Below are 12,288 nucleotides of genomic sequence, written 5' to 3'. Positions count from 1 at the left end.
ATATATATACTAATACATATTTTGACATTTTACCAATTATTATTGATTTTAAACTTAATGTTTACGTAAAATAAAGTAGAAATTGCTACTACTTACGTCAGAAAAGTGCATCAGAACTTCAGAATTATTTAAAAGAATCAAATACTGATTCTTTTAAATAATTCTCAGCAATATTCATACGAACAAAATCTCAGTAAGAAGAAATGATTTGCATTTCTTAATGAAGTTCAATCCAATGAAATTTTAGTAGAATATAAATAATACCAAAATATTAAAGAATAAGATGTCTAACTTCTGTGGAATCAACAGATACTCAGAAATGTGGAATATAAAATTACAAGAGTAAACTAATAACTTAAATTTTTTTTTATAAAAACTTTATTAATTTTTACAATTCATGTTACAATACATTTGAATACAGAAATCTCTGCAGTATAAAGGTGATGCAACCTTGGTGACAATGCATTTTTACAAAACTTATAATGAATAGGTAAAATGGAGTATGAGGGTAGTATACATTTTATCATAATATAATTAATGAATGAGCCTTATTCTATAAAGCAGTGGTTTCCAACCTTGAGCCATGACCCAAATGAGGATCATAATGGCAATCCTCCCCAGAACTGAAAAGGATTATCAGAAAAAAATTTGCTTATTATAAATGGCAAAAAGTGCCCTTTTATAATGATGAAAAGCTTTGTTATAATAACGAATATCTTGTTTCTAGGAGATTAAATCAACATCACTGACTTTTTCATGTTTAAAAACCCTGAATACATTTTTTTTTTTAATTTTAATTTCCATCATGTTTTTTTTTAAGTTTTAAATTAAAATTATAAATATATATACATATATCTGTGTAGCTATAAACATATTTACATCTTATCATAGGTCAGAGGGTAGAGAGAGATCCTAATTTAAGAGTGTAGTCAAAAAGGTTGGGAATTACTGCTTTGAAGCACTTAAGGAATATAATGAAGTAATAGTTACAGAATTAAGGAATCATGAAATAACTTAAAATCAGTAAAAAATCCATTTATTTAAAAGAAAGAAATTGCAAATGGTATCATGAATATGTCACAGGCAGTGTCCATCACAGGTTGGTCCTGACTTTTCTCAACAAATGTTCATTGTATTAATTCATACCCAAGGAAACAGACAATGAACGTATGTAGTGTTGTGTCCACTGGTCCTTTACCCTAAGGCACTATCTTTCAAATTGTGATACTATCATCACAAAATGACCTTGGTGTTGCACAGTAAATAAATTGCATCTCTCATAAGAAGTGAAGTGCAATTTATTTGTGAGTAATGCAGTAGCACAATCCTGATGACTGGTTTGATAGGGCCATAACAGGCAGACTTGGCACATTATCACTGCAGCACCTAACTCAATGACAATCTAAATTGTCATTGAGTTAGAGAGAGAGAGAGAGAGAGAGAGAGAGAGAGAGAGAGAGAGAGAGAGAGACAAAATTTCTGTATGAAGAATTATGGGCTTAAATAAATCTGTGTTAAAGGATATTTTTAATTTAATAAGTGTAACTCTACCATGTTTAACGTGGGGATGAAGTACATTTAAACTCAATTTTTCATATTATTAGAACAGTTTTGGGTGACACATTAATACACTGTTTTTATTAAATAACAGCATCATAAAAATTCACGTATCACAAGAATAATTTAGGTTCTGCAGACAATGCTATGAAATCATTACACCATTATATAAAAAACAGGACAGATAAAGAATATTTATCTATATTACTCAAGGAATGGAAAAAAAAACCTGTGCTACACTTATGAAATTTATAATACTTAAATACTGTGCTATTTGATTTAGGAAATAAAGCGATTTCTAAAAAGTTTCCAATTTTAAAACTGAGAGCTTGAATTATTTTCAGCAACCGTTATTACATGTGGAAGAAAGATAATTTGCCCATTTGGCCAGAATGGATTTATTCTAGTATAGAAAAATAAAGAAATAGCAACTAGGTGATTACTATATTAAATGGATTTTAATAATGGATTGTAATATACTTTATTAAAGAACAAAACACCAGGTTTGAGCCAGAAAAGACTACTCTTTTCACTGTCAATAAAAAGAAAAACACTGTAACTGTGCAAAAAAAGAAAAAAAAAAAAAAGAAAGTACATTATACTTTTATCATTCTATCCCTCCCTTCCTCCTCCTCAACAACAATAAAAAAAAAAAAAAAAGTGAATTTATATATATATATACGAATCAAGTTAACATTACTATACATTAAAGTACAAAGGGTCAAAGCCTCCCTTATGGAAATAGAAACAATTTATGGATGGTACGCATGCTTAATATCACATAATAAGCAATTTAAAGTAATTCTAAAGTAATACACAAAAAATAACATAAAAGCAATTTTTTTCATCATGGAAGCAATTTTTATACTTATAATTTTTTATTATAAAAATACAACAAACTTTATGCAACTACAAGCAGTAAATTTTAAAAAAATGTAACATACAATATGCAATCTTACTGGAATTATATGGAACATAAATTATTTAAACATAAAAACATTATCCTTTTATTCATTCTTCAAGAATTTATAATTCCAATATATTATGAGCATGATCCAAATTCACTGTAACGTCACAAAAGGTTAACAAAAATATGTAAAAATTAGAGAAAACGTTTCACCCAACTTGATATGTACAATACTGAAGTTATATGAATCAACATAAATTTTAATCTACTTAGAGTTAATTTATATAGGTATAAGTATATTTAACTAACTTTCAACAAAAATTTAAAGGATACAACAAAATATTTTAAATATATTTCGAGAAGCTGCAATGCAGTTTTTAATAATCATTTTGCAGATGAAAATTTATTTTAAAAAAATCTATAAATTCCATCATATGCTCAACATCCTAAGCATCATATGCTTAACATCCAAAATCAGTAACAGAAACACCCTGCTTAAGGAGTTTTGAGAAAGTGAAATTAAAACATTCCTGTTTATATTTAAAGATATCTTTCAAATTCATGAGTCCTTATATGACTATGAGGAGATGAACTTTATATGATTTCATTTTGGTAGTAATGACACTAAAAACAAGTAAAAAGAATTTACACAATATTAAAATAGAAATTTTTTAGCCAACATACATAGCTATGAGAACAGCACAAAACTGATAAAGAAAAATACTTGAAGGAATACCCTTTTCACTCTCTTTTTCTCAGTATATCACATAACATATAAGAATATATTAATTAATATGAATTATGAAGAGCACTAATTAAACCAAGTGAATTGTTATGTCAAGTGAATTTTCTTGTATTGCTCAATGGAACTACTTAACTGAAACATTTCTGAATTCAATGGTGAATCTTATAATCAGGTCCAAGAATTTAGAAACCAAAATTACATAAAATTAATTCAAACAAAATTACACAAAATGAGGGAAATTAGTTCTCTGCTATATATACTCCACAAAATTTGTGGAGTATACACAGAACTGCGTAATGATCAGAGGAGGATTTTCTGCTTGTAAATATTAGTAAAGGAAACCCAAATGATGATTACAGAGCTTAGTCTATATTCCCTCAAGTGTTGGTTCACCCTGCTCCTTCACATGCAGCACGCATACACCTTTATGTTTTATTTTTATATGCATTTGTTTAATTTAATTATTAAATAAATAAAAATGAAGGATTGAACTGCAGGTATACGTTGCAGTGTCCTATTCTTCTGATCTGCATTCAAATTTCTGCACAAACCTTTTTTGCGTAAATTTTATTCATCTTAGTTTTAGTAGTATCTCAATTCTTAGACCTATTAAGATTCAACATGAGATCCAAAAATGTCATCAATTATTAAGTAGTTGTAATGCAGGAGTTTAATTTAATTATTGTAATATTTTGTACAAGCAATAATATTTACTTGATAATAATTCATATTGTTTAATTAATGTTATTTTTTCATAATTTACATTAATAAATTATGAAAAATCATGTAATGTCCTTCTCAACACATTATGAATATATTAACTTTTAAAACCATAAATTTCAGCATTTCTGTATAAAGTTACCACCTGAGGTGACATTTTAGAGAAATGTAGACTGTATATATTTATACAATAAATAAGAACTGAAGAGTGAGAGAAATCGGAAGCACTTATTTGATGTCATCTTTTTAAAATACAAATAGTGTTTATTACTCCTCGCCCATATATAAACTTCAGAACCAAAGATCTTCCTCATCTTCTTCATCTTCATCCTCATCTTCATAATCATTACTCTCCAAAATTCTTGCTGAATTTTCATTTATATCATGAATGCCAGGGCCTCCATCATCGTCATCTGAATCGGAAACTGCCAAATCATTATTAATAACATTTTCTGAAGAATCATGATGTTCTACTAATCCTCTATGTTGCTGAAAACCATATCTCCCTTGAAGAAGAAACTCTGATGGGTCATAGTTTTCATCAATCATTTCAGAGTTTTCATTTTCCAAGGACACTGCGTCTGAATATTTTATACATCTCTCTGTCACTGCAGAAGCACTTATTGAAGTATTATCCCGAATTTCATCATCATAACTATCTTCACTCATTTTTTCTGCCTCATTATCACTTATTTCATTTTCACTGTTTTCTGGAGTTATTTGAAGATCTTTAGCCAAAACACTACCTTCATCTTCTTTTTCAACAGTCCCAGAGTGATGGAATAAATTTTCATCCTCAAAATCTCCCTCAACATCTACAAAATCTGCATCCTCAAACCTTGTTAGTCGCTCCTGTAAATAAATGAAAATATTAATAAAAATTCAAATACAAAATAGCTTAAAAATATCTATGGCATACTTGCATTATATGGGTTATATCAATGTGCCTGATGTCAATCTTGCAAATCTAGGTTTAGCATATCATGTCACTTAGCAAAAGAAATATAGCTTTTTTAAATAGATTTTCATTTTGAACTACTAAAAGAGGGTTATGTTAGTTTATGCCACCAATTCGGGACGGATTCGAGCGAAAAATGGTGTGTCCATAATCTTGTATACAATAGATTATGAAAACGGCTTTATGCATGAATCCGTTTGTCTTGGGTGTTTATCCCCCACTTGCAGCTGTTTTAAATGGTGGCACGTGCAGGATAACACCCTAACTAAGACTAACCATAGAGGGCTAGGCATGTCAATCACTACTTTTTTTTTTTATTTGATAATTTTACGCTATTAAGCATAATACAATGGGTTTCCCTCATATGCCGCTATATTGTGATTTAATGCAGAAGTGTTTTCTCAATCCATGTATAAGTGACAGGATACACTAAACCTAGATTTGCAAGAATGACATCAGGTGCATTGATATACTCCGTATAATGCAAGTATACCACATCTATTATACGAATACAGTAAGACCCCCGCCATATCTGCGGGGGATACATTCCAAGACCTACCGGGGAAACTGCGGATATAAGCGAACACCTGCTGACCCCATATATAATGTGATTTTCTTGTACATACATACATATAATAAAGTTTAATTGATAAATTAAAAACACAGTAAGATATTACTAACATTAAATACGGTAATAATAAAGTACAGCAGATTCTCGATTTACCGGGATTGGATTAACTGAGAAACTTCAAGCCTCCAAATTAAAAAAAAAAAAACAAAAAAAACCCAGAAATCATAAAATTCAAGTAATAACTAGAAGAGGAATAAACAGATGTTTTGCAAATTGTAAATAAGCAACAAGAACTGGTGTTATAAGTTGTCATTAGGGGATTAGTGTACATCCTGCAACACCCACTGTCTCCACACCAACCGCTCAAAATGGGGGGAAAAAAAAAAAAAAAAAGAGACCAAATGTTTAGTCTGATTTAGTGCATTGCGTCAATTATTGTGTTCTGTCACACCACAAAAGGACAAATTTTGTTTCGTTATTTAAGTCAGGGATGTTGGAATTCTTTTTTTTATAGTAACTATTTTTTTTTTTTTTGTTTAGAAATCATGAAAATGATAGGCAAATGCAAGAGTTGTGCTTTCAATTAAACAAAAACTTGAAATTATTCATAAGTTTGAAAATGTGCATCCGTTAAATCTCTAAAGAACCATTATAATGTTGGTGACCAAACCATACGCAACATTGTAAAAAATAAAGGGAAGCTATTCAATTTAAAATTGACCTCGTAAAAAATAAAGGGAAGCTATTCAATTTAAAATTGACATCATAAAAAATAAAGGGAAGCATCGTATTGGACATGCGAGTAGTACGTGTTAAGTTTTTTACCGTGGTTAACCGCAGATATCTGAATTAGTGGATATGGTATTATATGAAGCTACATTTCCATCTAGATAGAGATGGCAAAACCTTGTACCAGCACAAATCACACAACCTGTATATATGTATGAGGTATGAACCTTTTTATAAATGTATGAGGTATGAAACAGTTTTATTTTAACTACAGATTTGTATTTGCAATTACAATTGCAGATATAAATTTGTGGTTAAAACAAAAAATTCACTAGCTAAGCGGACAAGTGTCAATAGATAAGGAGAGTTTTATGTTTTTAAGTGGATGTATTTCCTTATGGTGAAATCATAAAAAAGAAAAGGTAGATGGAGACAACATTATAATGTCTCAAACACTGCTTTCTTTAATTAGTTATATTAATAATATATATTTTTTTATTTTGTCCATACTATCATTTTAAGTAACAAGGCAAAAAGTAGTAAGTAAAATCAGAGTAATTTGGACTAATTAGGGTGAAGGGAGTAGTATGAATTATAGAATATAATTACATATATTTTCAAGTCATAAAGAAGCAAATTTAATCAAAACCCAACAAAAGTATGTCAATATATACATAAATAAAAATACAACATAAAATAGATACATAAAAAAGAAGGCAGTCCAAATTAATGAGCTGATTTTATTGTAAAGATATATCCAATTTTATACCAATGTGTGTGTGTGTGTGTGTGTGTGTGTGTATTAAGTGCCAAAGCAACTAAAGATACACGGCATTAGTATATTGTGTCTGTATATTACAGGTATTCTGTGGTCGATTTGCCTGTTTACCAAACAAAAAAAGGGCATTTCTTTAAAAATATTATACAAAATAAATAACTGTTTCTTGGTATTTTGGATTTACTACTTTAAAACACAGGCCCAGACAGATGATGCTTCTATTGTACATTGACAGTATTGGTAAATGTCTTGTAATTCTGAAACAAAAATGACTCATTAATTAAAAAAAGAAAAAAAAAAAAATACTGTACTTTTCACACTCAAAAAATACAAGTTCACAAATTTTTCTCATTCTCCAGAAACCGGTGAATATGCAGAACTCTTGTTTAAAAAATCTTGAATCTAAAATCTGTAAACTGAAGTGGCAAATATGGATAAAATTATTGTTTGCTTAATACTAAAACTTCAGAATATTTCCATTTTCGTTTTATCACATCATGGTTTATTAACTTAAATTTCACATTCCAAATAAAATTGTAAGTCAAAAATCCTTTTAATCAATGATCCTTGAATCTTTATTTTATTTTGAACTTGTTTTCCTCATGGTCCACTTTGGGTTACTAATTAAAAAAATGTATCAGTGATTTCCATTAATAATATAGAGTGTGTATGTAGTGCTAGTTCTTTAGTATCAATGACAGAGGTGGCCTGGCTATAAGAGTTACTGGGGAAACCCTGATGGGCTGGAGGCCGATGAAGGGCCGGTATGATTTTCAATATTACACTCTGACCTCTGATACAATGTATTTGTTTACTCTGATAAGAATTTTTGACCCAGTCTGCCTCTGATCAGCAATAAGGTGTGTGGGTCTATGGAAGTTGCTTTTATAAAAATAGAAGTTTCCCACCTTGTCTTCTTTTAAAAGTTGACCCTTTAAAAACATTGCATCAATACTTGTTGAGTTGCCTTTATTTGGGCTTTTCGTCACTATGAGTTTTCTTTCATTTGCTCTTTCCTTTTGCTAATGAACTAGTATTCCAATATTATGTTTTCAATATCATTAGTAGAGGCATGTGAGGCAAGAAAGCAAGCTTATAAAGTATTAGCAGAAAAAAAACCAAAAAAAACCCATACTACCTGTCTCTTCCCTCCAGTAATTTATCTAGTTCCTCCTTGCATTTATTCAAATTACCCATTTTTGCAATGACAGATGGAAGTTAGTTCCAACAATCAACTAACCGCAGGCTGAAGGCAAGCAATCCTCCACACATCTACACTGGTGTTCAAAGAAAGTGCATCACCCCTTAAAATTGTAATTGTCGTCCGAATAACGTAAGTATATGGCAATATTTCTTACAGACCGCATCAGATAAGATTGCCACGCATAGATGATGATGAAATATTGCATCAGCTGTTACTTTCAGCTATATAAGCTCACTCTGCAAGAGTTGCAATGATTCCTTGCTTGTGTCAGGATGGCAAGTTACCTGCAGTTGATGCCACGAAGAAAGAATGCCATTGTTACTTTACGTGAGGATGTTCTTCCTGTCATAATGCTTATAAAGTGTCTTGTAATCAGTCGACAGTGAGTAAATTTCATTCCAAACTCAAGAATACTGGTTCGACTGACAGGAAAAAAGGAACCAGACACAAACGAGTCTCTATGCCAAAACAGAACCGCATTTTGAAGCTCTTATGCCTTAAAAACCATAAAGCTTCTTTGTCTGAGCGGAAAAGAGAATGGGAGGAATGTACAGGAGTGGTAGCATGTGTAGTAACAGTCAGAAGATGCCTCTTCAGAAATGGACTTGTAGTCCGTCATCCTAAGAAGCCCCTCCTCACATAAAAAATGAAAAAGGGCCGATTAATTTGGTGTAAGGAGCATGTTAAATGGAACCTGAGCAGTGGAAGTCAGTTATTTTCTTGGATGAGAAGAAATTCAACCTGCATGGCTCTGATGGAAGACAAACAATTCGCCGTAGACGTGGTGAAGAATACCAGACTGTATGGTGTCTACAGTGAAATTCCCTACCAGCCAAATGATATGGGGGTGCATTGCGTATTGCAGAGTAGGCAGTGGTGAGCTGTGAATATTTTAACGATGAGCTCGCAGTTTTTCTGACTTTCTACTGAGTAATTTGATTGGTCACGGAAGTGACGTCATCTGCGGTTTCCACCAAAGGTGCTTCCCACGGTCGCACTACTAGTAGTGTGATTAGTGCGCATGACACATTTTTCGTGACTGACTGGTATGATATCTCGAGTCAGGAGCAGATTCAGGGGGGGTAGACAGATGGGGCGTGTTACCCCCTTAACCATGTGTATAAGTGTGTGTATAAGACTTATCTAAAAAAAAAAAAAGTAAAAACCTGGTGGTCATACCTCCCCTTACAATGATACCCAGATACGATAGTGTCTGAAGTTCTTTATAAAATTTTTGAATAGTATAACATCATAATCATACTTCCTGAAGTTACTACTGCAGTATGATTGCAGCAATACAAGTATTTGTCATATGACTGCGAGAATACAAGTGTTTATCGTATGACTGCAACGATACAAGTATTTGTCATTTGACTATGACAAATATTTGTCAACAATTCTTTTTTTCTTCTCGCATTTTCATTACATTCCATTGTTAGGTGTGCCTCTAACAGCTAAGTATATCGTTTCAACTACAAGATCGGTACTTCAATCAACGCTGTTTTCTAGATACATTTAGATGTATACTTGCAATCAACGCTGTTTTCTAGAGACATTTAGATGTATACTTGCAATCAACGCTGTTTTCTAGAGACATTTAGAAGTATACTTGCAATCGCAAGTATACATCTCTTACTTTAGTTATCATATATCCATTGTATCTTGTCTTCCAGAAATTATGAAAATTTGCAAATGTTCAATGAAATATTTATAATACAAAAACTCTTTTATTTCGTAATCAACATAAAAATCAAAATACCTAAAAGAAACATGAAGGATGTTTCACATAAACCAACTACCGCACATGCTCTGAACACGCGCATCTTTTTTTTTTTTAAAAACTAGGGAAATATAATGGATACATTTTTTTCATGTTAAAATCTTAATATTGCAAATAAAAAATAACATGAAATATTTCCCATAACAAAAATAACATAAAAACTATCAAAAAACATTCCACAATATAAAAACAAATATTACATGAAAAATTTATTCTAAAAATTGCCATATGCAATTTATTTCTTTATTAATATTTGTTGTCGATCTTCTGCTTTGCTCAATAGCTGAGTGATGATTACGGAGGAATGATTTGATGTAACAATCTGGATCAAACTGAAGCAATGGTGTTCCATTTAGATCATAATAATCTGCAACGTGTTTAATTGTCAACACTATTTATTCATTCACTCAATATTATTCATTATGCTGAAAGCTTGCTCAGCTTCAGCACTGCTAATCGCAATGGTTTCAAAGGTATTTCTGATTTTCTTAATTGAAAAGGGAATTTCACTCGATTTTAAAGTTAAATTGTCTTTGACAAAATCTCTAAAATCATTAATTTTTATTTCATATTTTATTAGAAAACTTAAATTTCTTATTCGGTTTTCACCGTCTGGTACTGAGATGAAAGTTCTTTCATATTCCATGATTTTGGGTAGCATATGTTTAAAATTTCTTTCAATTCCTCGCCGTCAATGGAATCACTATTTTCATTTAATTTAAAATCGCTCTGTTGCATTAATAATTTATCCTTTAAGGCTAAAACAATGCATTTAATAATTGTCATGAGGTAATTTTTTAAATATGTTCTTACTTTCGAATTTGATTCCTTCAAATTCTTTTCACTTCAACGTGCTCTAAATTTTAGCATCATAATTTCCTTTGGAATTTTTCAAATTAGCAATAGCATTTATAGTTTGAATAATTAATTTTTCTGCTTTTACCATAGTGATCCAGTAAAGCTTCTGAAAGGTAAGAGAGCTCCTGCAAGATGTTGATCATTAGTGCTAAATCGTTAAGAAATTCCACACTGAAAACTCAGTTTAATAATTCCAAATATTTAATTTCTGATTCAAACGTTTGCACAAAGTGGGATAATTCCTTCAACCAGCAATTGCTGTCTGCAAGCTACAAGCTGCCCATCATGGTCCGAACACACGACCGATTTTTATAATTTCCATATCAAGTTCTTTAGCAATAATCCTTAATTCGCACTGGTTTTTTGGAGTTTGGTGATATAATGCATGCAGTTTTTTTTTTTTTTTTTTTTTTTATTGTTATTGCCTGTATTTTAGAACATTTTCTAAACAGTGAAAGCCTCGACGAATTTTCAAATTTTGCCAATATTTCATCTTCGTAAAGTTCATATGATATTGTAGTTTTAAATGTTTTCACCAACTTATGTAGAAATAAACACAACAAAAACGAAAACTGGAATCTTGATAACTATGTATTTATAATAAATTATATTTGCCTGTATTTACAATAAATTATATTTAACTCTACAACTAAAATATATGAAATATATATATAAAATATACATTAAAATATACTGGGTTAAGAACAATAAAATACATTAAAATATACTAAATTAAAATCAATAAAACCATAGCTTTCGAAGGCTCCTGCCTTCTTCTTCCACTGAAGAAGAAGGCAATACTGTGTTTAAGTAAGAAGGAATACTGTGTTTAAGTATGGAGACCGCACCTAAAGAAAGACATCGAGTTTCTTGACAGGGTGCAAAGACGGGTAACTCACCTGGTGAGATCGGCAAAAGGGTGTCTTTATGAAGAAAGACTTTGATTATGTGGGTTGCAGAGTTTGGAAACTAGACACCTTAGAGGAAATTTGATTGGTGTGTTTAAGGCTCTGAGAGGCATCAGTAAAATGAATGAGGCTGAAATTTGATGCTAGAACTAGGGGACATAAATTCAAGTTATGGGGGAAGATGTTTAGATTGGACTGCAGGAAGTTTTATTTTAGCCAGTGAGTTATAAATTACCGGGATAAGTTGCCTACACGGGTGGTAGAGGCTGACAGTTTGGGGAAATTCAAAGGTCATCTGAATAGTACCTTCGGGTGAGGGAAACGCATAGGATAATAGGTTTAATTTCCTTTTTTTTTTTATTAATTTTTTTTTTTTTTTTTTTTTTTTTTGGGCTGGTGGAGCATAAGCCATAGGCTTTCTTGCACCATGTGGTGCAAGAAATTTAATTTGCACTTTCTAATTACCTAAATTGCCTAAAGGTCAGAGGTGAGAACAATGCGTACAAAGTTGTCTTGTGATCCGTTTGTTACATGGAAATTTTCTTCGTTCAACGGAAACTATTTTAAATGTAA

At 31.1% G+C, this 12,288-nt stretch overlaps 1 protein-coding gene across 1 annotated transcript in view; it reads right to left on the bottom strand.

Annotated features, from left to right (window-relative positions):
- Positions 1 to 4,205: 4,205 nt before the first annotated feature.
- The window catches only part of Taf1 (TATA-box binding protein associated factor 1), an 818,869-nt gene continuing 810,786 nt past the window's right edge, over positions 4,206 to 12,288 (bottom strand). The window contains exon 37 of the mRNA XM_090374096.1: positions 4,206 to 4,781. Coding sequence (XP_090230222.1) covers positions 4,221 to 4,781 — 561 coding nt within the window. The 3' untranslated portion in view covers positions 4,206 to 4,220. The remainder of the gene's footprint in view (positions 4,782 to 12,288) is intronic.

This window comes from Mastigoproctus giganteus, chromosome 5 (genome assembly GCF_048544385.1).
Source record: "Mastigoproctus giganteus isolate SK-2022 chromosome 5, ASM4854438v1, whole genome shotgun sequence".
NCBI lineage: Eukaryota > Metazoa > Arthropoda > Arachnida > Uropygi > Thelyphonidae > Mastigoproctus > Mastigoproctus giganteus.
This window is presented reverse-complemented; position numbering and strand designations above follow the sequence as displayed.